The sequence below is a fragment of the Emys orbicularis genome, chromosome 6, assembly GCF_028017835.1.
Source record: "Emys orbicularis isolate rEmyOrb1 chromosome 6, rEmyOrb1.hap1, whole genome shotgun sequence".
Classification (NCBI taxonomy): domain Eukaryota; kingdom Metazoa; phylum Chordata; order Testudines; family Emydidae; genus Emys; species Emys orbicularis.
In genome coordinates this window covers 98,717,061-98,743,996 of record NC_088688.1, presented here as the reverse complement: position 1 = coordinate 98,743,996, position 26,936 = coordinate 98,717,061, and the positions used below count along the sequence as shown (strand labels likewise).

The window sequence follows — 26,936 nt, the reverse complement described above, 5'->3', positions numbered from 1 at the left end:
GACCCTAATCTGCAGCCACTGACCAGCCCTGGCCTTAACCCTGTTGTGACCTTCAGCCATGGCCACCAACTGACCCCAGCCCCAACTGTAAGCCAGGGCCATAGACCAGCTTGATCCTTAACAGAAACTTACTCTATAGAATACAGTGTCCAGTACTGACCTTGACACTGATTGTGGGTGCTGGACGCCCAGCCAGTCCCAACCATAACACTTGGCAGTGGCTAGCACTTGACTCCAAGTCCAAACCTAGCCCAGGATCACCATTGGCCCTATCCCTAACCCACCCCCAGGGCCAACAATCAGTCCCAATCTTTGCCCAAGGCTAATAACCAGCACCAACTCTAACCCCAGCCCTGCATCACCAGCTGATTTTCCCTAGCCCAGGGCCCTATCTGGTCCCATACTTACCCTACCATGGGGACTTCACCCTGTCCCAGTCATTTTCCTGCGTTGAGGCTCCCATCTGACCTCATCCCTAAACCTAATTTGCGGCCCCCATCCAGATCAAAACTGAACCTTAGGTCTGAGTTTCCAAGCATAATCCTGTCCCCTCTCTACACTTTTCAGTACTAACAACCTGGGGCCCACATCTTCCTGGGGCTGCCATCTGGCCATATTGTATCCCTGTCCCTCATCTGCAATCTGTCCTCAATTCTGAATCTAGTTTGGGGTCCCCTTTTGGCCCCAATATTAAACCTAGTATGTTGCCCCAACTTGCCAGGAGCCTCCAATTAAAGCCCACATTTATGCCCAACCCCAACCTTAGCTCAGGGCCAGAAATGCACCTCAAATCTAAACAAAGGTGGATATTTAAAAAAAAAATTTTTTTTCATGAGAAAATGGGCTTTTTTATAAATCAAAAATGTTAATGAAAAATTGTCCATTTTTGAAAATTTTCATGGACTTATTCACAATGTTGTCATTATTTAAATATTTGTAATATATATTTTGTTCTATACCTCTCTTTGATGTTGTTTGTTAGCTTTTAGAGTATAATTTTTTTTGCTTGTTCTTTTTGTTTTCTTTCCCCCTTCTCTTCCTTTTTTTTTCCATTATTTTTCTTGTCATTAAAAAGAAATTTATTTTCCATTAAGTTTTTTTTTAATTAAAGGAGAAATGAGAAAAAAGATAACAAGAAAAAAACCCAGAAAACAATAAATGGAAAGTACGATACCAAGCAACTTTAATTAAATTTTGTGAACATAATTTAAAAGGTAGAAAAAATTGCAAAAGCAAGTTTAAAATCTGTTTTTCATGAAATTGTTTTAATTTTTTACCATTAGTATTCATAATACTTTTCAAACTAATTAGCTTTGCCATTGATTGCGTTTACATTGGTTCATAACATTTAAATACAGTATTAAACAAATATTGTATATCGGTCTATGCCCTGCCTTTGTTATGCATGAGTGATGCTGTGGAAGGTGAAGGCAATATCGTACTGAAGACAAAGTATGCATTGCTGTATCCACTAGCCTACTGTGTTCTCACAAGTTTCTTCTGTCAGAGTAACAGCTGAGAAAGAGATCAGTGAGATGAGGCATCCTACGGTACAATTTATTCTTGTCTGTGTACTTATCTGTTCCTCAGAGATTTGCCCCCTCAGCTGAAGGAGGAGATCTCAGTAATGATTCAGAACACCTTTAATTTTGGGCAGAAACAGTCCATTCATCTATTTCAAATGCTGATGGAGTGTATGGAGCACAGAGAATCTGTGAGTATGATGGGTTGTTGATTTGTATTATGATCTCTTTCATTTGCTATAAAACTATGATCTTTTTGTTGATTATGAAATATATTGGCCTGGACACAGAGGTTATTGTAATAATATTATCTCTGATATAAATATAGGAGGCCAAAGTTTGTCCTCAGTTACCTCTGTACAGTCTGATTGGTGTTAATGGAAGTTTCATAAGTGTTTCGTCTCCCAAATTGACTTTTCCCATCCCTTTTATGAGACCCAGGTGTTTCAGCACAATTAGTCCAGTGCCCTTAGGCTGGGAAGCAGCTAATTCTGGTACAGGCAGGCTGATTGAACAGAGCTGGCTAGCAAGCCCCAGGTCTCCTGGCCCTTAAAGGGGCAGGCCACCCTGCTACACATCTCCTTCCCTCCTTAAAGCTTTGCTTGGCTGCAGGGCAAGTTCTACCATTTACAGCCATACGTCAAGCTTGGACAGGCTGTTTTTCTGGCTGCCATCCCTCTTGCACTTTTCTTAGCTGGCTAACTTCCAAGATCAATTGGTCTTTTTCCCAGCACGCTTTCTCCATGCTGGAAATCTGGAGACAAAATCTTCCATGTCACATTCCAGCATCATTACTTGTAATTCCAAGCACTGTTTCCCCTCAGCTAGCTCCTTTTTCTCTTTCAGAGCCTGCTGTGTGGCTTTCTCCAAGGCAGCCAGTTCCACACAGTGGTTCTCCTTCCCCAGGTCAGCTCCTGCTTTATGGCTTGTGCCACAACACTTGCATAGGAAGAGTGTATCTCTGATCATCCTAGCCCCGCCCCATCCCTGAGGCCCCACCCCCCACTCACTACATTCTCCTTCCCTCAGTGGCTCGTCGTCCCCTACCGTTACTCACTTTCACTGGACTCGGGCAGGGGGTTGGGGTGTTGGAGGGGGTGAGTACTCCAACTGGGGGGTGCAGGCTCCAGGGTGGGGCCAGAAATTAGGGGTTCAGGGTGCGGGAGGGGTTTCCAGGTTGGGGCAGGGAGTTGGGCTGTGGGAGGGGCTCCCGGCTTTGGGGTGGGGCTGGGGATGAGCGGTTTGGGGTGCAGGAGGGGGCTGGGGCTGAGGGATTTGAAATGTGGGAGGGGGCTGTGGGTAGGCATGTGGGAGGGGATGAGGGCTCTGGGATGGGGGTGCGGGCTCTGGGTTGAGGCTGGGAATGAGGGGTTTCGGGTGCAGGAGGGGGATCTGGGTTGGGGGGGCAAGGCTGGAGTAGGGGGTTGGGTTGGGGTTGGGGCGTGGGCTTACCTCGGGTGGCTCCCGGTCAGCGGCGCAGTGAGGCTAAGACAGGATCCTTGCCTGTCCTGACTCCAGCACTGCACCCTGGAAGCGGTCAGCAGGTCCATGGCTTCCCCCATCTGGGAGCTAGACCTGCTGGCCGCTTCCGGGGCACAGTGCGGTGCCAGGACAGGTGGGGACTAGCCTGCCTTAGCCATGCAGCATCGCCGACCGGACTTTTAACCGCCTGGTCGGCAGTGCTGACCGGAGCCACCAGAGTCCCTTTTTGATCGGGTGTTCCGGTCGAAAACCGGACACCTGGTCACCCTAGCCCAAACATCTGCACCATAATTAAACAGCTCCGCAAGCTTGAGTCAGCTGGCACAGGCCAACCGCAGATTTTTAATTACAATGTAGACCAGGGGTCAGCAACCTTTCAGAAGTGGTGTGCCGAGTCTTCATTTATTCACTCTGATTTAAGGTTTTGTGTGCCAGTAATACATTTTAACGTTTTTTGAAGGTCTCTTTCTATATGTCTATAATATATAACTAAACTATGTTGTATGTAAAGTAAATAAGGTTTTAAAAATGTTTAAGAAGCTTCATTTAAAATTAAATTAAAATGCAGAGCCCCCCGGACCGGTGGCCAGGACCCGGGCAGTGTGAGTGCCACTGAAAATCAGCTCATGTGCCGCCTTTGGCACGCGTGCCATAGGTTGCCTACCCTGATGTAGACATCTCCTAAATGGTACATTTTCATTGTGGTGTACAAGGAGAGACATTCGTTTATAGATCCCTTTGTGAATGTTGCTGAGAGCTGTGCAACTTATTTCACTGCACACTAGGTCAAGAATGAACCCCCCATATGTTTCTCTGGAAGGGCTTTTCCACCTTCCCCCCAATAACATGCTTTTGCAACACTGACAGATAACCATATTTGATGCAGAGTCAGAGGAGCAGCAGGACATTGATTTGGCAATCCTGACAGCACTCCTGAAAGGTACTTATCTAACAATACTTCTGTTTTCCTATGACCTACAGATTCATTGACATGCCCTTTCAAAGAAAGGAAGGAAAAGAAGCTAATGTATGAAAGTTAATGGAGCCTTTTCTTGTTTTCTAGGTACAAATATGTCTGCATCAGATCAGCTAAATTTGGCGTTGGCATGGAATAGACTGGACATTGCCAAGAAACATATATTGGTTTGTGGACAAGACTGGAAGGTACTTTTCAATTTTATTTTCCAGCATGTGTTTGTTTTTTACAACGAAGCTTTTTAATTTTCCTTGTGTTTTCACCATTGCTTTGCATCTGATGAGTAACTTGGGAGTTTGAGTTCATATACCTGTCTGGTGGTGTCAGCATCTTTAGTATTTGGAAATGCAAAGTTTTCCTAGGGGGGGCATTCAACATGGAATGTTCAAACTAAGTTTTGTTCCTAACTTCTGTTTAGGTTCCTAACTCCTCTCTCCCCCCCCCCTCCCCCGGGTCTTCCTTGGACACCCACTTAAGGTTTTAGGCTTCCCAGCAATCACTTCTGTAGGAGCAGAGACCAGCGTCTCTCTCTCTCTCTCTCTCTCTCTCTCTCTCTCTCTCTCTCCCTTCAGACTGAGGGTTTAGGCTGGCAGTCCCTCTGCACACTATTGTGATTTTCCATCACGTGTGACCAGAGTCTGGCACTTGTGTTTAACTCTTTCTCTAGGGGCCATAAGAACATACACCAGTTGCCAACCAGCCTTCTCAAAGCAAACTGCATTTATTCTTAGGACAAAATCATCATAGAGAAAACATATTAAAAACAATAAAAGAACCTGCACACATGCTAAAAGCTTACCAGAGGCCATCCCCATCTCCAACATAGAACTCTGGTAGGTGTCAGTGTTTCAAACAAGTCTGATGGTATTAATAAAATATGCTGGTTTCTTACACAGGTGACTCATTTTTTGCAGTTAACATTTTTCTGGTTGCAGATGCAAATCTTTCAACATAAACAGTTCTAGTAGGAGCAGGAGGAATAGGCTTATATCTGCTCTTCCTATTCCTTTTGCCTTCTTTTTTCTTCTCTCTCTAGCTATTTTCTGTCTTTCTATCAGATCTTTGGATTCTCCTTAAGTGAAAATGATGCCATTTACAGGGACATTGTCAAGGTTGGTACATTCAGACCAAAATGACAATACATTGTTTTGTTTCCAAAACAGATGCTTAGATATTTGTATTTTTTAAGAATAGCCCAACATAAATTAGTGACCTTCAATAATACACCATTGTAAGCTAACAAAAGAGGATAAGCAGTTTAATTAAAAAATAGATTTCATTTTCAAACTGTTATGGTATTTGTTAATAGAGTACAAACATAACTCCCCCTCTCCCCCCCCCCGCAAACTTAAAAATAAGAAAAGTGATATACACATTTATTTGCATCTTTTTGAAGCAATAATTGTATGTTTCAATATCAGGATTACTTATTGAGGTATTTTTAATTCTGTTGGCATCCTTTAATTTAATTGAAACACATTTTTGGCTGCAACACATGGTGAAATCCTAGCCCCGCTGAAGCCAGTGGCAAAAATTCCATTGACTTCAGAGGGGCCAGAATTCACTCATTGCTTTTAGGGGTTAGGGAATTCATTGTTCCAGACTCCAAGGAGCTAAATGTTTTTGTTTAATTGTTCTTTTTCTATTTGCCACTTTCCTTCTTCAAACTGCATTTGATTATGGCAGACTTTTTTTTTGGTTAAAAATAATTAGCAACTTAATAAAATGTGTCAGAATAGAGAGAACAGATACAATAAATTGTATTATTTACTATTTAGTTTGAAAAAACCAGCTAGTATATCATTATCTAATCAAGCTCTTTATCATGCTTTCAAATCAAGCAAGGCAAAGTCCTTTAATCACAGTCAATCTCTGACTCATTTTATGGGCCCTAGTTATGTTAAAAACACTCTTGCACACACAAAAACACCAATAGTGGTGATTAGTGGACTGTCGTCTGCAGTATCTACAACTGGTTCTTTTACGTTGATACCTGGTTAAACCTAACTGCCTATAATACATAGGATTATACATTATGCAAATTGCTGCTTTTGGCTACTTCAGACTTGGGTGGGGCTAGACACTGGAACTGAGAGCAGGGAGGATGACTCTCCTGTGCTCTCAATGATGGTCTTGCTGGTGCCCAGGCAGCGCGGAGGAGGAAACCTCCTGACTTGAAGAGGGGATAAAAGATGGACTGGGGGAGGGAAAGGAGTAGAATGGGACAAGGAGTGTGGTGAGACTGGGAGCCTGGTGAAGGAAATGGGGAAGGGAACTAAGAGCCAGTTGGGGAAGACTAGGTCTGACAGGATAAGGAGATTGGGAACCAGTATATATGTGTAGGGGGGAAGGAGGGAAGGAGGTAGGGAGACAAATCTGGCAAGGAGCCAGGATGCAAGGGACCACTGGGACTGACTGATTGGGCTAAGAGACTGGGACAAGGAGTCATGGAGAGTCAACACTGGGACTGGATAGGCAAGAAGAATGGGGCTGGGATGAGGAAGCGGGTGTGGGGAAGAAACAGGTCTGGTATAGGGACAGATTGGCGGGGATGGAGTATTAGAGGTCAAGTTTGGGGTGCATAATGGAATGTTAAACTGTATTATACTGTTCAGCCTCTAGGTGGTGCAGTGAGTAAAATACCTTATTTAAATGAATCTCAGCCATATCTGGCAGAGCATTAAAGGATCTTGTGATGAACACATCTGGTGTGTATAAGAAAGCTCTGTAGCCATATCTGGTGTAAGGACATGATGGGGAAACAGGCAGAAGGGTTAGTGAGGACTGGAGAACATTCCTTTCCAGAGACTGGAATGGAACCCAAGATTCCTGAGTCTAGCACTTCCTCTGCTTTCAGCAAATTTATGTGGAACCCACTGGCAAAGTGTGTGCTGGTCCCCACAGAGAAGGACAACCTGTTATTGCTATCTGTTACTCTGTACAGAAGTGGCAGAGGTCTGCTGATGACCCATATGGGTCACCGTATGATTCTACTGGATGGAATTTTGGTTTTTTTTTCAATTTGCTTCTTTAAAAACCTGGAAATTGCACACAAATAAACTTGTTTTAAAAGAACATTAAGGTTGCAAAGTCAGGCATTCAAAAGTTTGGAAATGCCAGAATTAAAGTTGCCTATGCAACCTTGTGCTTATGTGTTATGATATGGTCTTTAATTACATGATCACATACTATATTTTCCACAGGTCCTCTGTCTCATTCAGTGCACAGGTTAGACTTGCTCTGGGGATGAATCAGGGTTGGTTAGTGAAGGAGACTATAGTCTATAGGACCTCTGTTTCATTTGGATAGCTCAGTGGTTTGAACATTAGCCTGCTAAACCCAGGGCTGAGAGTTCAATCCTTGAGGGGGCCATTTAGGGAACTGGGGTAAAAATCTGTCTGGGGATTGGTCCTGCTTTGAGCAGGGGGTTGGACTAGATGACCTCCTGAGCTCCCTTCCAACCCTGATATTCTATGATTTGTTGCAGAAGTTGGAAGGGGTGTTGTGAATGAAGCAGAGGATTGCAGGAAGAGAAAGGATGATCTCATGATTAAGGCAGTTGAATGCTGCCTTGAAGAATTAGATTCTCTCCTTTCCTCTGCCAAAGGGTTCCCATGTGATGCTAGTTAAGTCACTTAAACCAAACTTTTCACAGGGTGGTCACTCATTGTAGTCTGAGAGCATGTGTAATTCTGTGGGTACATTAATAACAGAAAGGTAAGGGAGGTGTCATCTGAACTGTAATAATCTACAAAATCATAATTTCAGTTGTGTCGTCCTCTGTGCCTCTGAGCTCCAGGTCTTCTGGTTGGTGGAAATTTTGATAATACAATGTTGTTGGAAATGGATCAAGTTGGGTATCATTCGAAAGTCCTTTCTCCTGAGAACACAATGGTTCCACACATGGCACATCTCGAACAATTATGTAGCTATATAGTCCAGCAAATGTTTAAAAATCAACATTTTTTAAAATTATACTTTAACACAGGTATGTCAAACATGTAGCTTTCACAGTGTTAAATTGTGGCCCTCGACTGACAGTACTGTGTTATCAGTTAATGCTCAGAACATGATATCTGATTCATGTTAATATTGCTGATTGCTATAAATGGAACACTTCAAATTGTTTGTTTGCCATCATCGGGAAAAAGAAGGTGTTCAGTGGTATTGATGATCAGCTTTGCTTATTATGCCAAAAGAGTTGTAATGAGGCACTGTTCCAGCCAAAAATTACTAGAATCCATCTGCAAATGGTATGCACATAGTTACATAACATACTTAATTACACTCCCAAAGTAATTTTATTACAAAACCCTTGTTTTTCTTTTGGTCATGATCATTTTTAGGCATTGATGGGGAAACATATTACTGACTAGTAGTATCCAAAAATTCAGCTACTACTGTGGAGGACCTGGTTAAACACAACACTCAGTGGCACCTTATAAGCTGTAAGAAGTGCACTCATAAATTGCATTTGGCAATGTTGGAGAGGAAGTACATCGAGCAACAGGAAAAAGTTGAAGATGGGAGGAGTTTCAAAAAGGAAATGCGGTTGTTAAAAGATTGCCTGTTCCCTTCTGCGCACTTGGTTCAGACGAAGCCCAGGAACATGAAAACAGATGAATTAAAATCATTGGGGTAGGTGGGCAAAACACAACATCCAAATGCTCTTCCTGACAAGTTCAGAACTCCACCTAGTTTTGAATGCAATATTAAGTGTAGCTGGGATGACTTCCTCAGAAGTGACCAAGCACCATATAGAGTCATTAGGTGCTGTTAAATGCCAAGAAGGGGCAATTTTAAAGCTACTGGACAAACTTACTCACACTGGCAACCTATTTGCGTATGATAGACCAGAGCTCATTAATATGAAAAAAGCAGTCTTCAGTGATAAGATAGCTAAAATGTCAGTGCAATGGATACTTTGGGTCATGACTTGCATGAAGCCATCAAAATCCAAAGAATTATCCAAGGCTCCATCAATCTGTGGGTTCCAATCAAGAAGGACAAACTAAAGCGGTGCTTGAATGCAAAGTAAAAAGTCAGAGTGAAGGTGGCCGGGACTAATACAGAGGTAACTGCACATAGATCATTGTTTGGTCTTCTCATGTCCAGATTTCAGCGTGATGTTGATCTTCATGAGGCTTTGGGAAAGTATGAGTTCTCTGTGGTACCACAATTGATGTTCTAATGTGACAGCACAATGCGTAGGTGCCAGGCGAAAAACAAACTTGTGTACATCTTGCCACATCTTCCTAAGCCAGAACCTACTGACAACATGACCAGACCAGTACCTTATTCCAGCAGAGGCCTTTCAGCATAGCAATCATAAAAGGTATGGATGACGTACAAGCTCTTGACAAACCAGAAACTGCTAACACCTGCTGAGATTCGGCTGAACACTTCATTATGAGGTCACAGAGAAAATATTAGACCTATGATGATGTCCACCTCGTGTTTGACACTTATGCAGAGGAATCAATTAAAATATCACCAGAAAGAAGAGACTTCATGGTATTGCACCTGTCCCATACAAAATCATTGACTCTATGAATATCTCCAATGTCACAATGAAGAAGCTACTATCTCATATTTACATGAAGTACAAGTTAACTGGATGCCCTGTAGGAAAAATGCTCCTGCATGCAAATAATTGCTCGAAGAATTTTGTCATTGCATGGCATAATGAAGCTGCTGACTCACACTGTTCAGAGGAGTTTCTTCCTAGTTGCCATGAGGATCCTGACACTTAAATTGTCTTGCATGCACAGAGAGAGATGCTACTGAACTCCTGATTTTTGTGCAAGACACAGATGTTGTAGTGATCTCTATAAGACTCTACCCAAGATTCTGTTTTTGTGCCTGCTGGTGGTGAACAGAATCGCTGTATATCCCTCAGAAATGTGTTCCTATCATTTGGACCATAAAAGCTGCCACATTGCCAGGTCTCCATGCTCTTTCAGGATATGACACTACTGGAAGGTTGGCTGGAAAGACCAAATTATCTTACAGGAAGCTATTTGATTCAGCCTCCAGAGACTCTCTCCTCTCTATGAAAGTGCTCGGTATGGCTGAGACAGTCACTGAAGAGGTCACAAATGCACTGGAGGCATTCATATGCTGAGCTTACCATTTGAAGGTCAACATTATGACACTTGTAGAGCTAAATTAGTGGATGTTTTCCAAGAAACAGACAAATGGAGAAAAATTGCCTCAGCTATGGGGTGCATTTATATCTGCAAATTATTAAGCAATGAAATGGTTCCAGAATGACCGAGTGCATCCAAAACTCCCCTCCCTTATCAGACATGGATGGGTCTTGCAGGATGGACTGCTCACCCCAGTGATGTGTGAAATACCATGCATTCCCAAATCAGCCCTTCAGCTAATGCAATGCTCATGTGCAAAGATCATATTCTCCTCACCCTGCAGATGTTTGGCCAGCAGCCTGCCTTGTATGGAGATGTGAGAGTGCAGTGTGGATGAGAATCAGTGGGACAATGTATCTGGCTATGGTGCCCTAGATGAAGACAACACTGACGATGACTATGATAAATAAATGTTATCAGTGCTATGTGTCAAGGTTAACTTCCCTAGGATTACCAAAGATCAATGTCTTTTTTATGTAAGCAATGCATCCCTGCATTAAAGTATAATTTTAAAAACACGATTATTATATATTTTCTCGAATATATTATCTACATAATTGTTCTAGGTTTGTCATGTAGATATGTGCTGTGGAAAAAGGGCTTTTGAATGATACCCAAATTGACCCATTTCCAATGAAACTGTATTATTAAAATTTTCACCAATTGGGGGACTTGAAGCTGGGGTGGGCGGGCATGAGTCTCTCTTGCCATGCTGCGGAGGGTGACACCATTAACATTGATTCTGTAGATTTTTATGTATCAAGTGACATGTCTCTTACCCTTCTATCACTAATTTGTCCATGGAATGAGATTTCACTACATTATGCTCCCAGACTATTGTGTGTTCCTCATTTCCTGGGTCCCTGCCTAGAGACCTTGGAGTCTCCTTTGCAGAAGTGCTGAGCATTCACAACTGTCGTTGAAGTCGATGAGAGCTATGCTTTGAACATATGAAGTGCTAGGCATGGATTCAGAAAGGGACTTAGGCATTCAGTATTGCAACATTCAGCATTGTAATTCCTAACTTTTAGTTGCCTGGAAAATCACTGCAATACATAAAGCCTGAATTAGGCCCCCAAGCTCCTTATACAATGAATGGGGACAGATAGGTGCCTAAGAATGGGATCCACAAAAGTTAGAATGATAGGCGGCTCCCTGCCTAAACTAACCAATAGGAGATGCCAATTATATGGGTGTGTCCTAAACCCCACCTCTCTCTTGGACTTAGGTGGTCCAAACCCTCTCTGTTTGGACTCCAACCCTCTCCTGGAGTCAGGTGCTTAAGCCATTTTTTGAAAGAAACATTGTTGATGAAGTAGATGATGGTGCTGCCTCCCTTATAACTTCAGTGGTTATAGCATTCCTCCAGGATGTGGGAGAGCCTGGTTCAAGCCCTGCCCCCCTTCCCCCCACTGATAGGGAGAAGGGATTTGAATATGGGTCTCCCACCATTCAGGAGAGTGCCCTAATTACTGGGTTATAGGATATTCTGGGGTAGGCCTGTCTCTCAGTCTCTCCTGTTGAAGCTGTTCTACTTTGGAACATATTTATATAGTCATTTGGGCCGAGTGAGAGCCAGCGTGTGAATGATTGGTGAATGAGTGTAAATTATGAAGTTAAAAAGTGAAAACTGGGCTGGTAAGAGAAGAGATTTTTAAATTGAGATTGTGGAAACTTTTTGGCTTTTGTTTGTTGTTGTTCCTACCTATTTAAGTTCAGTCATTAATTAACATTTTGAGTGAGGGAAACCTTTGTTAAATATTGAATATCTGCACCCCTTCAGTTAAAGCCTTAAGAGTTCACAATAAATAACTCTTAATACTCTCACTTGTTCTCCAGTAAAAACAGAGGGCTTGTCAGCACTCGAAATACTACAGTGGCACAGCTGTACTGCTGTTGCATACTCCCATCAGCATAGGCAATCCTCCTCCCTGAGAGACAGTAGCTAGGCTGATGGAAGAATTCTTCTGTTGACCTAGTGCTGTCTATACTGGGGGTTAAGTCAACTTAACTACACTGCACAGAGGTGTGGATTTTTCAGTAATTAATTTTCTCGTGTAACATATGGCCTTCCCGGGCCTGGTCTACATCCCTGATATTTCAAAGTTAAAAAACAAGCAGAAAAAAACCTTCAACGGCAACATTTTCATTACACACCATAAAGAAGCAAAAGACAGGCACAAGCCCATTTAAAAAAAAAAAATCCTCTGCTGGTGACCTTTAAAAGACACATTTTTAATTAGTGGGGCACAAAGTCAGTACACAACTGGGAGGGTCTACATTTTTGTGCAGTTATCCTGATTACTGGGTATTCAAATTGCCAGTTATGAAAGCAGCAATTTCCAAGTGATTTGTGTATACTTTCATAGTATTTGTCTGTACAAATGAAAGTGCACACTTATGCATGGATTGTGGACCATTTCCTTTTAAAAATGTTGTCCTAAAAGTTCAAAAGGTAATGATTATAATCAGCTGTAACTACATTTCTGCATAAATGTAAGCTCAGCATCAAATAGATTGTACAACAAAGACTGAAAAATTTCTGAAACCACAGTAATTTAATAATGTTATATAAACTTTGCACAGCCATAATGTAACAAATTTTTTTAACGCATACTAGACATCTGTTAATATATTACATCCACAAAATATAAACCTGCACATTGGAAGAAGTATTTGTGTGTGCAAAATAGGTATTGGCTATTTCCCAGTTTGCACACCAAAACATGCATTTTGCACACACAGTTTCCTATTTGTACGGATGTATGCATGCATGCATATTTTGTAGAAGCAAAGTAGATATTTTTGAAATCAAAGCACTCCATAGGCCCAATTCCTTAGCTGCTGTGCATATGGAAATTCTGTTCAGGTAAATGAAAGTACTATGCTTGGAGCACTTTTGGAATTGGGTCCTCCGTTTTAATGTAGATACTGTTCTGTGTTACATAGTTTGTTTTTTACCATCTTCAAATATAATTTTCAGAAAGTTTATCTTATCATAGATTCTTTCTCTTTTTTAATATAGCCTTCCTTTTAAATACCTTGGTCTCATATAGTTCCTTTGTTTTTTGTTATGTGGCAAATCAGAAAGTCTTTTCATTATGACAGATTAAATACTGAAGTGACTTAAAAAGAAGGCCAATAGGAAATGCACTGTCTAGTGCAATGATTGTAAAGGCAAATTTGAAGATGTCTTTGTTAAGGTTTGGTTTATGCAGAATCATTTTCCCCACTGGATTTTTACATAGGTGCATCTTCTAACATATTTTTATTTTCTACAGTACACATGAAACATAAGGACAAAGCATTGAGATAAATAGATCCTTAACTCTTGTTCAGGGTTTATTTTATTTAATCCAGAATGATTTTTTTTCCTCATTTTCTTCTTTTCCTCCCCTTCTCCCTCACCCTTTAAAGGTTGGCTCCCTGGAACAGGCAATGCTGGATGCTTTAGTGATGGACCGGGTGGATTTTGTAAAGTTGTTAATAGAGCATGGAGTGAATCTGCACCGTTTCCTTACTATATCCCGACTGGAAGAACTCTACAATACAGTGAGTACCTAAAACCCCACTGCAAAGTAACTTCTGGCTAGATAGCTAGGTATTGGATGGATACAGACAGACTAGATAAAAATGGCAGAATTGGAAGGCCTGATTCCCTGTTGTGCATCTTGTGTAGTCACACCAGTGTAAAGTGGGTGTAAATGCTACCATTTATATTGCAATCTGTGGGGCATAGTGTTTTATACCCTCGTTTCACTGGTGTAAATGTCTGAACAAGGACAACCAAACAGGCTCACGGTTCCTGAGCTGTTCAAAAAAAGTGGCTGTGTTTATTAACTGAGGCTATGTCTACACTACACAGCTTTTAGCGACATGGCTGTGTCGCTACAGCCGTGCTGCTAAAAGTTGCACAGTGTAGCTGCTGTTTGTCGGCTCTCCTGCCGACAAGAAACTTCCACCCCGAACAAGTGGTGTTTGCGTTGTCGGCAGGAGAGTGCTCCTGCTAAAAATGCTCTGTTCACATTGGCGCTTGTTGCGGAAAAGCTTTTGACTTTCGGGGGAGAGGGGGTTTAACACCTCTGAAAGACAAAAGTTTTTTGTCGTTCAATTGCTAGTGTAGACATAGATACCGAATTCAGAAGCGTAACCTTTTTGAAAATGTAGCTCATAGGACCTGGCTCTCCCCTGCCCTGCACTTTGCATCGTCAGTTACATCCAGGCAAAGTGGGTATATAAAACTGCCAAGTCAGACCGTAAGTTGTAAGTGGCTACCGAAGGTGCAAGAATGTAAATATCACTGATGCATGTCACCTTTCCTGCAGCACTGTCATCTTGCAATATGGGGCCAATAAAAATGTTTAAAGTAGTGTCTCATCTAAATAATAACAACTGATTTAGAGTTTTCTAGGCCAAGACTATTTTCTGCAACTACCATAGGGAGAATATTTTTTTTTTCCCAAATGGAAGGCCTCTGGCAAGAAGCTGGCCCACTTGAATTAAATTTTCATTTGTATTTGAAATCCTAAAAATATAGACCTCAGTTTTCTATTTTGAAAACGTTCATTTACTGCACTAGTTTCTGCAGGGCAGCCTGTTATACTTCTGTCAACTCTAATAAAATTGGTCACAAATCTGGGAAGCTGTGGCTTTTACTGAATGATATTGCAATTTATGGGCCATATTGTGACACCCTTATTTACACTGAATAGTATGTTACTCCTGGAGTACTCCCATTGAAATCAATGAGCGTACTCTTGAAGTAAGGTACTACTTAAGATGAGTAAGTGAATTACAATATAGCCCAAAGGATTGATCTTTAGCTGTCCCCTAAGATAAGCATTACCCTTGAAGTGTAATTTCAAAGCCCTTTTTACAATGACCAAACTCTACTCTCTGCCTAAGGGCAAAGCCCATTTCTCCATCTTGGACTCATGGGAATGAAAGAGGGGAAGTGAAAGACCTCCAGCCACACAATGCATGCCTTGAGTGAGAACATCGCTTTGAGGACCCTGCTCCTGCTTCAGTTCTCTATAGGTTAATGCAGCTCTATGCCTGTAAAGTCTGCACCCTCCGTTCAGGGCAAAAAATAGACAGAATGCGCAGAGGTTCTACTCAGGAATGGGAAGGGATGGGTACTCTAAAGCCCTTTCCACACTGTGCCTGAGTGGTAAAATCTATTGTAACTTGCTTTCATTCATGTGTGAATAAAAGGTACCCAACACATTTTAACAAAGGAAAACAACACATTTTCAATGTTACAATGGTACTATTGCTTGAGCTGATCAAAAATGGTGAACATGTCTGAAAAAATTTTGGTTCCAATTTTTTAGAAAAAAAGGAGTGGGGGGGGGGGGGGGAAGACCCCCCCCCCCACCACCACTAAAATCTGAACTGAAAAAATCTGAATGTAAAAATATTAACAAAAAAATCAAGAAATTGAAAACAAATTACATTTTTCATTGTTGAAGAAAGGCCATTGTTCCTCAGAAAGTTTTAAATGAAATATTTTGATCAGCTGTAATTATGATGTTAAGATTTTGAGGCAGGGGATACTTGGTTCTATGTACCAGTCTTTCACTTCTTGACAGCTTGTTTCAAACTGAATTTCATGAAAAATGAATTTAGATTTTAACCTGGGCTGGTGTACATTCCGCATATTAAAAATTGTCATACAGTTTAGCAAAAGAGACAATTAGTCTCGTCTTAGGAGAGGCCCAGGACTGTGAAGATAGTGTGCTGGTTGCAGATTTGGATTGAAGGCCATTTGTAGAACTGCAGGAAGCTTGAATAACTACTGATTATCCTGTGGATCTCTAAACATCTCTCTTTCACAGATTTTGAAATTAAAGCATAAACAGGCACATTTGTTTAATTTCTTTTTCTTTTGATTAACATCACAGAAACAAGGACCAACAAATCTACTTTTGCATCATCTTGTTCGAGATGTAAAACAGGTAATCTAAATCTGAAAGCCTGGGAATCAAAGAGTATAACTTAATATACCAGGATCTAGTGACACAAATTGCTATCAGATAGTATTGTAGAAGGTTTAGAATTGGAAATGATGGTTTCATTTTTATATCTACTGAATGAATTGTCTTTAGCCCATTAATTCCCCAAAGCTATGGAATGCTCTCCAGGGTTCTGTACCTTAATGTAACGGCTTGCACTCACAACTGTTCAAACTCTCATTATTAAATACATCAAGGATTTGGGGAACCATTGCAGTAACCCTGCCACAGTTCATTGTTTTAACCATTTTTTTTCAGTCAAAAGAATTGCCTTGCTCAACAGTGACAGCAAAATATTCCGATGGGTGCAACACTCTTTTTTTGTAAACTGTACACTCTAGGAGATCAGAAGGTGGCAGTGAATAATTACTGCGTGGAGAGGAATTAGCAACAGCTAGTCTGTTTCAAACTTTTGTTATCTCTTGTATCTTGTGACATTGCTAATATAGGAAGCGGTGAGGCTGTTCTTTTTGCATCTGATGTCAAGTGCGAGAGATGGCCAGATCTAAGACTGGATTAATTTCACCGTGTCTGCCAAGTATACGCATCGTAGAATAAAACAAATTCTTCTGCTGACCTACCCACATCTACACTGGGATTAGATTGTCTTAAGTATGGTGCTCAACCTAGACCTTAGGCTAATCAAATTTTAAGTGTAGACCAGGCTTCAAAGATGACCTCTCTTAAGCAGTTAATTTTGATTGGCCCAGTGAGTGGCTCACTTCAAATCTGTTTTCACTTCTGGGTCCTACTTATCTGAGGGCCTATCTATTTGACTGTGTTGGGGATTATGTTTTAACATGTTCCTCTCCTGATTGTTACAATGCAGTTTGGTCTTGCCTATGTTTGAACTATGTTACAAAATGCTGTTGTTGTAATATACATTCTTATAAATTTTAGAGTGCAATGGATGGTAGACATTGTTTTACCAATTTTGGCACATAACATGTTGACAGGTATTTAATTGTCTTACTTTTATAGCAGCGTCATATGCCTGAATCTATGTGCTCTCTGTCAGACTTAAGAGTTTTATACTAAGATTTCACAACTCAATTCATGCTAGCCGGGTGTCAGGGCCTGTAGAAGATCGGTACCGGTGACCAAGACTTGGGCAGTGTGGCCTGGAGGTCAGCAAGTTGTTCAGGAAGTCAAGGCCAATGGACAGGTCTGGAGTCAGCTGCCATGTATCAGAACCGAAAGTTGGGGCTGGGGTCAGACAGAAAACAGGAGTTGAAGCCAAGGGCCAGCACTGAGTTGGAAGCCAAAGATCCATAGCCTAGGGTTGGAGCTGGAGCAGTCAGAAACCAGGGCAATAGGGTTCAGGGACTGGAATGAGGCTGAAGACAGGAGTTGGGAACAGGACATGGTTGAAGTCACGAACTAGGACAAGGCCAGGAGTCAGGTAGTGGATGGCAGGCTCTGTAGCAACTACAAGCCAGAATTCACCTTGTACACAAACAACTTTGTATGTCTCTTTCTGGATTAAATAGTATACCTGGCCCAGTCAGGGACTATGGAGCTCCTCCAATCAGCTCACTATGGGTGGTACCTTTAGTTGAGAGTAAGCCTTAGGGGTCCCGATTCTTCAGTCACAAGTAGAGCCATCAGGTGGTGTTGTGAATGCAGCAGCGGCCCAGAAGCTGGGTTCAGGACCCATGGACCTCACACTGTGTGAGTGGGTTGCTGTATAAAATGGCATTATAAAATGTTGTAAATGTTTGTCTTACAGAGTGCCCTTCCTTTGGACTATAAGATATCATTGATTGATATCGGGCTGGTGATAGAGTATCTGATTGGTGGAGCTTATCAGAGCAGCTACACAAGGAAACATTTCAGAGTTCTGTACAACAGCCTTTACAGAAAACGCAAGGTAACATCAATGAAATGGCTATTTGTGTCATTGGAAACAGCCAAAATATAATAATCAGAAATGTTTAGGTAATAATAATCATAATACTTTTCACTTCAAGTGTGGTTTTGCTCTGAAAAATTACCGTTAAAATGACATTAATGGTAAAATGGCATTTAATGTCTTTCAATAATTTCCCTATCAATCTTGATAAGTTTACAAGTAAAAAGGTGTTTCTTTAAGTTAACTGCTTGTTCAGCAAACTGATCCTGGCCTCTGAAAGCCAAGTTGGGTTTTTACTTTCTCATTCATCATTACCTGTAAGAAAGGATTTGCAGGCCATGATGTCCCCTCATTTACACCTGTGAGATGACATTATCTTCCCAGTATGTTATTAGGGAGCTGATCCAAAGCGCAATTAAGTCAGTGGGATTCTTTCCACTGATTTCAGTGGGTTTGGATTAGGTCATTAGAGTTGCCTATACAGACCCATAACTTTCATTAATGATGCACGAGAAAAATATAGAATCCATCTCACTCTCATTTTCCTGTGGACAATTGAAAAGCGGTCCAAACTTTTCAGTAAATTAATCAGGTATAACTCTGGCTACACAAAAAAGTAATCTATTGAGTAAGAAGGTGTCTTTTTTCCATACTGAGTTTTCAGAGTAGAACTTTATGTACAGTAATTCCATAAGCCAAACTCACAATGTATTGCTGTCAGAATTAATGGAAATGCTCAAACTGGTATGAGGAAATCAGAGGAAAATTATACAACACAATTATAGAATTAATGGAAAAAATGAAGAGATAGCAACCCAATTACGTTTCTGAATTGGGATATACTATACTTAATCAAAAATATTGGAAGTGCCGGTTGACTTTCTGAATACAAAACATCAATTTTTTGCAGCCATAGCACTCATCAAATTTCACAAGTTTAACATGATTGAGTGGGATCAGTTCTTCAAAAAACTAGGAGCTGCAGGAAGTGGTATTAACAATTCAGTAGGTAGTCATCTTCTCTTGGAATTAATATAGAATAAAGTCCCCAGAGATAATAGAGATGCTTTCTGGTAGAAGGAATGTAAATAAGAGGTTCTGACGACTTGAGATTCTTACATATCTTATGGCAGTTTTTTACAAGAGTAGGGTTATTATCAACAAGAGTTCTCACCAAATTCAAAATAGGCCATTTTTCTTTGATGTCATAAGTTCCAGAAATTGCACAGTAATTATTAGGCTGGCAGGTAAATTACCAAGATAAATGAAGGCAAATTTCATCCCTAATTTATATTTTTCTCTTTGTGTTTTGTGGGATATCTTTGGAACTAGAGTGTGGTCTCCAGCTTTGCTCAGAGCCTTTCTCATCACTCCCTTTGTCATAATAATCAGATGGGTAGCAGAGTTGAATCTGCTGAAAACACCTTGCATTCTCAGTTCATCAGAACAGCACAGCCTTACAAATACAAGGTACTGTCATTGCTTGCTTATGCTGGGAATACGTTAGGGGTACAATAGACTGAAAAATTAGATCAGTTTGTCAAGAGAGTTATTTTAGACATGTGAGATGCAGGCTGGATGCTTATCATGCTTAACTCTCCCTAAACACCGAAGACGTCAAGGTTGTATCACACACAGCTCAAGAAGTACAATTACTGCTATTTTACAATATTACAGTAAAGCTCCAGTTGTTTTAATGAAACTCATTAATCTCCATCCCCTTGTTGATAAGGGCTTTCATCCCTTGAAATGTAACATTGCCAAAATCTCCTAATATAAGGCACAGATGAAAAACCCTCTTATTTGGATGCAGGCATAGGAATTCAAAGCAAGGAATTCATTGCCCCAAACCTCTTAGAAACTTTTATGTAAGTGGCAATAATAACTCCCTTGAGAAAAGAGCTGATGTTGTAAATTGCAAGCAGATGGCAAAATATTTTCTCTTGAAACTGTGTCAGGTACAGATAACAAAAAGAATCACATTCTTCTCTCAGATAACAGCATAAAACTAGAGTTTTCCCCCAGGTCTGATTGGCAGAGAGACTGGGAGGTTTTTCACCTTCCTCTGCAGAATGGGGCATGGGTCACTTGCTGGTATGAACTAGAGTAGATGGTGGAGACTCTGTAACTGGAAGTCTTTAAATCATGATTTGAGGATTTCAGTAACTCAGCCTGAGAGTATGGGTCTATTACAGGGGTGGGTGAGGTTCTGTGGCCTGCGATGTGCAGGAGGCCATACTAGATGATCATGGTCCCTTCTGGCCTTAAAGTCTTTGAGTCCATGGGACTTCATTAGAATTCCAGAGGGCCAGTTTGTGAACCTCAGTGGTGAGCAGCTACTCATCACAGCAGTCTTATTGAAGCCAACAGGATTCTCCCACCCCCTCCCCCCCAATTTTAATGTGAGACAGTTCAGGCCGAAACACAACATACCATAAATACACAACTTACTGTAAACGTGACACATATATTAAAAATCAAGATAGCTGTCACAGCTCTCTTACTGATGTTTGATTTTACTAGTCCATTTTCTTCCATCAGTGTGACATAAGTAGACTAGTGCACTAGTAAAATTAGTTTAATGAAATCAATGGGAGTGGAGGGCACTGCCCATTTGGTTGGATCAGGATCTAAAAGCTGGGACACAGGTTCAGAATGTGGAAATCACATTTAATTTCCTCAGTGCATTTTTTGCTTTTGTTGATCCAAGCAACTGCTTATATTCATATTTTGAATGTTATCTTAGCCATTCTTCTAATGTCCATCTATATAATGACCGAGGAACAACCAAATTGATAATGCATTACATGTATTCAGGATGCAGCAACTTGCTCAGATTTTGTCTGCTATTTTACAGGAAAAGTCAACTGCTTTTCATAAGTCTAGGAAGAAGTCAAAAGATGAACTCAGCTTCTTAGAGGACCATGAGTCAGCTGGCTTTATTTACCCCTATAATGACCTCTTGGTTTGGGCAGTGTTAATGAAGAGACAGAAGATGGCAATGTTCTTCTGGCAGCATGGAGAGGAAGCCATGGTCAAGGCAGTCGTGGCTTGCAAACTCTACAGAGCAATGGCACGTGAAGCCAAACAGAGCAACATGGTGGATGACACCTCAGAAGAATTGAAGAAGTACTCAAAGTAGGAGTTCTCCCTTCACTACAGTTAATAAAAATCTACAGTGTTTAGAATAGTTAGGTATTCTTCTTTCCATCAGCTAACTTGTAAGATCAGTGGCTGCATATGCTGTGAAATGTACAAGAAGCACTTTTTGCCATCTGCTCACTTTAATATACGAAGGAGACACACTAAGACTTCATCTACATGAGGATTTAAAGGAGTGATGTTAGCATATATTAGCTAACTAACATGTCTGAAAAGTCTAAAGTAGACAAGGACAGTTGCCTTTAATACCAAGTTAAACTGGTGAAGTTAAAGCCTAGACTTCCCTTTAGGCTTTAACTTGAATAGTTTAGCATGTGTTAAGGCCAGGTGCCTTGTCTACATAAGGCTTTTCAAATGTATTAGTATATATGTGTAACTTAACATTTACTAATATCCCACCTTAAATCCTAGTCTATTTAAGGCCTAAAGGAGAAATGTGCTGATATCATAGCTGAGCGACTCAAAGAAGCTACTTTGTTGAACTGCCCAAGCAGTTTTTCTATGTCCTCCAATTTTTAAATTTTAGTTTCATTCTTTGAATACCTGTTAAACATTCAGTATTTAGGTTTTGTATCATGAAATCAGGAAATGAACAACTGCTCCCTATTCAGGTAGTGCACCTTGAAATTTATTGATGTAATGTACTGTAGTTTCATAGCCATAATGGAACAGATTCAGAGCTTAAGGACAAATTATCATCTTTGTTTACATGCAATTATAGGGCTCTTTTCAAAGCAAAGTTTATTCACTAAGGGTGCTGAGCATGTTCAACTCCCATTGAGAGGTGCTTAGGATCTGACTCAGTCTGAGGCTGCTTCTGCAGTTGAGCACAGTGCCTGTGTACCATGTTGGCAAGTGCATTACTGAATGAAATAATAGGCTGAACTATATGGCATGTGTGTGAAACTACACAATGAGGCTAATTAAAGATCAGGGACCAGGAATGTAGAGTAAAACCTGTGGTTAGGAGGAGAGATTTAGATTTACTGCCTGAATTATTTTTCCTCTGGGTGCAATGCTGAGACAGTGTGAAGAGATGAGGAAGTCATAGTTAATACAATTTCATATCTTACCACATGTGAAAGAAGCTTTTGAACTAGAGATGTGACCTCATGATCATTTTCAGTTGTGGTTGTTCCTCCGTATTGTAAAATGGTGATTTCTTTTTTCTCTGTCTGTCCTAGTGAATTTGGGCAGCTTGCCCTAGATGTGCTGGATAATGCATTCAAACAGAACGAGCAGATGGCCATGAAGCTACTGACCTCCGAGCTGAAAAATTGGAGCAACTCAACTTGCCTGAAACTGGCTGTGTCAGTGGGGCTGCGGCCCTTTGTGTCTCACACTTGCACACAGATGTTACTAACTGATATGTGGATGGGACGCCTGAAGATGCGGAAGAACTCCTGGTTTAAGGTAAACTCACTGACTTGTGCCTCATCTAAACCCGCAGAGTAAGCTTATGCTGAAGCATACATTCTCCTTACATGTAGCTAGGTTTTGTCCTGATCTAATGCAGACACACATCAAAGACAAGCATGTATGCTGAATGCACCTCCTCAGACTTGTGTTTCTCTTTTAGGTCATTCTAAGTATTCTTCTGCCTCCCACCATCTTGATGCTGGAGTTTAAAAGCAAGGCAGAAATGTCTCATGTGCCACAGCTCCAGGACTTTCATCAGTTCACGTGGCATTACACTGATCAGAGCCCATCCACCATTAAAGATGAGTTGTCTCTGGTTAGTTTGGCATCCCCTTTAAGCATTTATTTTCACAAAACAGGGATAACATCTGGGTTGGTAGTTTTCCATTGAAAGCTTTTTGTCTTAAAATGTTACAATGGTTATAAGACTTAGATTAGAAAGCTTTTTACCATCTCCCTTATTCAATGTGTGTAAGACTTCACTCTTCAGCTAATCCCATTGAAATCCGTGGGATCAGTTGTAGTTATGGTACTATTCATTGTAAGTGAGTTTGACACACACACACACACACAAACACAAGACTATGGGGCAGAGGGCGTAAGGAACGGATGAGAGTTGGGGGGGCATATGTTCAGGTGATTTCAGTTTTGGAATTTCTTTCCCAAAGGATCTTCCCAGTCTTGGGTTGAGCTTGGACATTTTCAGACTTTACCACATTGTACAACAACCTTGAGCCTGTGGTGGGAGGATGCTAGCAGAGAATTGGTGGTTCAACACACTGGAAAGGGGACAATAAATGAAAGGTGCTGCCTGGGTAGCTGGTGCAGGAGTGGATGGGATCCTCCAGCTATTAAAAAAAGGTGGCAATTTGAAATCAGTCTACCCGGGCAGCTGGCCACAGATCTGTCCACAAGAACAATCAACACGGCACACATTTCCCCCCATCCAGATTCTCTCTCCCCACACCAGGACAGGCAAGTCTGGCAAGATCTGTTCTATCACTTTATAAACAATATATATTCCTGAAAAATTAGGAAGGATAGGGTACTGGACTGGAACTCAGGGGACATGGGTTCTATTCTCAGCTTAGGCACAGAGTTCTTGTGTGACCTTGGGCAAATCACTTAATGTATCTTGTGTATCACTTCCCCATCTGTAATACTGAGGTAATACCGCCCTACCTCACAGCAGTATTGTGAGGATAAAATCCTTTAATGATTGTGAGGAGCATGGTTATGGTGTTTACATGGTGATAGCAGCCATATAAGTATCTAGATAAATAAATGTATGTATATTTATATATCAAGTGTGTGTGTGTGTGTGTGTATATATATATATATATATATATATATATTATATATATATATTTCACACAGACAAAAATGTTAGAACATTATTCAAGTCAATTGCTCAAAAGTTAGAAATGCCAGTGTTAAGGTTGCCCGTGCAACCTTAATTTGGTCCTCTTGTGCCTATGCATGCATTATGATACAGGCTGTAATTACATGACCTCATACAGTCTCAGTCTCCTCCACCTACCTACTGGCTCCCAGTCCCCCATTACCTTCCCTGGCTCACAGTCCAAATATCTTTGCCCAGTCAGTCCCGATCTCTCCCAACCCCCTTATACCAAGCTGCTCCCCATGTCTCCCTCCGCAGGCCTGGCTGAATCAGGGAACATCTATCTCCACACTGTCTCAGCCTGGATGATTGACAGCACAGCAGAGATAATTTCTTTATCAGTTTAGGTGCCCTGACCCAGCACATTTCACAGCAGCCCAAAGCTGCAACTGCAAGGAAATCCCCTGGCTGTAGCATGCCTAGTGCGAACAGAATCTTCTGGGAATTTTGTTGCTGAAATCTAGGAAGTTTCTCCTGAGCATGTACTTATAATTTGGCCAAATTTAGGCAGCTTTTCATAGGGACAGTAAAAGGCACATCCCTGACACAAAGGCCACCCCCAGTCAAATTTCAAATTCCTACTCCAATACAAGGGAGTACTAGAGCTCTTCAAAGAAAAAATTACCAGAATTTATTATCATTGGCAGTTTTGTCCCCTAGCCTCATTTTTGGAAATGGCTGAACCATTTTGGCTGAAATTTTCCACAATATTCCAGCCTGAACCAGATACCTCTCATGGAAAATTTCAACCCAAACTGTTTAAGTTTGGCAAAATTAAAAGCATCTGATAAGAGGGTTTTATAATAGGAAATTATTAAGGCAACGGTGCTCCCAGCCTCACCTATGATAAATAAAAATAGAGAAATGTTTGGGACATTTCTTTCACAATTAACTGTCAATTTGCCTAAAATAAAATAAATTTCTCCAGAACTTCCTCAGAAACACTACAGACATGGCAATGCCAATTCTGAAGTGTCTCTCTAAGAGGCAGAAGAATGTGGATGCACTTGTGCCCTGCAGTGTCTGAATAATAAAGTCAATTCAAAAATGGCCTTTTACTGGTTAGATAACAGCTACGATTCAGAGGTAAGGCCAATTATAATTATGGGCAGCTGGGACCCCTTGCAGGCACGTAAAGGGAACAAAGTAGAATGAGTGTTATCTGACTTGAATGAGACAGGAAGGTTTCCTTTCTAGAGAAGCACTGTTGTTAGCTTCATCATTTATCGAGTGTTGAGTGTTCATTCTTTTTCCATAAACTGGAAAGATTAGCTATGAATTTTCTGGAACTGAGTTGAGATGAACAACAATATAAAAAAGCCACAGGAGAGTTCCAGGATATACAGATTCAGCACAAGTGCATTTTTCACACGTGGTTGTAAATTATACTTCAGTCTGCTGAAACTAGAAGTTGTATCCTCTCATGGGACAACTTTCTCTTCTTCAATTGGCAGAAGCCATTATTAAGACTTTAAGAAAATTGTATGGGCTGGTGGTGGGTAGTAATATATCGAGGGCAAATTATGACTTCCCTCCTGTACCTGCTCATCTGCACTGGTCAGTGGGTGGAGGGCTCTGCCCATCTGTTCCTTGGAGGTAGCAAAGTGGACACCAACACGCCTATGTGCCCAGATCTGTGTAAGAATGGTGCTGACTCACTCATGCTCCCTTAATCAGGCACATTGTCCAAATCACAATAAATTCCCCAGGTTAATAATTTTGCAATCCTTTAGTTTTTCTCTATATATATATATTCCAAATTTTTTTAGAACTGTTCTGTGGTGCTCATCACTGTAATATCTGAATGTCTTGTGAACATCAAAGGATTCATAGTCACCACATTTCTATCAGATTGGGAATTATTACTATCCCCATTTCACACATTGGGTAAGTGAGGTACAAAGCGATTTAGGGACTTGCCCAAGGTCACACAGGAAGTCTGTGTCAAAGCTGGGAATAGATTCAGATCTCCTGATTCCCAGTCCAGTGCTGTAACCATAAGACCACCTTTTGAAACTCAAAAGAACCTTGTGTATTCACAGTTAAGTATAATGCTAAGAATATTATCTGGTGTTGCTTCTTGCAAAAGACAGTTGCAACTGCATGTGACTGAGATATGCTAATTGTTTCTGCATATACCACACAGCATTTACTGTAGAGTTGCCTTTCCAAGTTTCCCTGTGTTTCTGTTAATGTGGCTGAATTGTTTAACTCGTACAACATGTTGTCTGACTTTAAAACTCTGTTTCTTTTTGAAAAAGGATTATGATGCAGAAAAGGGACCCGAGAAGCCAGACAAAAGCCAGACCTTTTCCATCAACAGTGCGCACGGAAGCCTTCCGAGGACTAGAAAAGTCTATGAATTCTACAATGCCCCAATTGTCAAGTTCTGGTTTCATACGGTTGGTCATTGCAATAAGAATAACTAGATATTAATATTGCCTCAAGCATCTTTTAAACCTTTAACGGAATATATATGTATATAAAATAATCACTTCACCTACCACTGAAATGCAGCCACTCTTGGGGTGGAAGGTGGCTCCTGCCTGCATTTTTCATCCTCACAATTAATTGTAGGTACAAAGCTTAGCTCTGGGTCTGGAGAACCAGCAGGATGAGCTCATAACATTGGTTTGACTTTAGTGGGGTTCTGCACAGCTGCAGCATTTTGCCTGCACGTTGTAAATTGCAGGATTGGAGCCTTTGTGGTTTTTGAATGTGTGCTGCATATAACTTGGAAAAGTAGGTTTTTTTACCATGTCTTCTGTTGAATATTTTGGCAATACAGCAAAGAGACTTTTTTTTTTTTTTTTTTTTTTTTAAAGATGCAGCCAAGCAGGGACTCTTGCACTAAGGGAGGGGAAGGAGTAAAACGAAGCCCAGTGGGGGGCCCCTCCTCCCCCAACTCCCTCCTGGACATAGATCTGTGCAGGGGAGACAAGCCACCCACACATCTT

At 41.0% G+C, this 26,936-nt stretch overlaps 1 protein-coding gene across 1 annotated transcript in view; it reads left to right on the top strand.

Moving 5' to 3' along the window:
- TRPM6 (transient receptor potential cation channel subfamily M member 6) overlaps positions 1 to 26,936 on the top strand; it is a 111,089-nt gene that overhangs the window by 28,306 nt on the left and 55,847 nt on the right. The window contains exons 8-18 of the mRNA XM_065405909.1: positions 1,591 to 1,714; positions 3,873 to 3,945; positions 4,069 to 4,169; positions 13,548 to 13,682; positions 16,034 to 16,087; positions 17,874 to 18,014; positions 19,329 to 19,466; positions 20,854 to 21,134; positions 22,343 to 22,571; positions 22,738 to 22,893; positions 26,241 to 26,381. Coding sequence (XP_065261981.1) covers positions 1,591 to 1,714; positions 3,873 to 3,945; positions 4,069 to 4,169; positions 13,548 to 13,682; positions 16,034 to 16,087; positions 17,874 to 18,014; positions 19,329 to 19,466; positions 20,854 to 21,134; positions 22,343 to 22,571; positions 22,738 to 22,893; positions 26,241 to 26,381 — 1,573 coding nt within the window. The remainder of the gene's footprint in view (positions 1 to 1,590; positions 1,715 to 3,872; positions 3,946 to 4,068; positions 4,170 to 13,547; positions 13,683 to 16,033; positions 16,088 to 17,873; positions 18,015 to 19,328; positions 19,467 to 20,853; positions 21,135 to 22,342; positions 22,572 to 22,737; positions 22,894 to 26,240; positions 26,382 to 26,936) is intronic.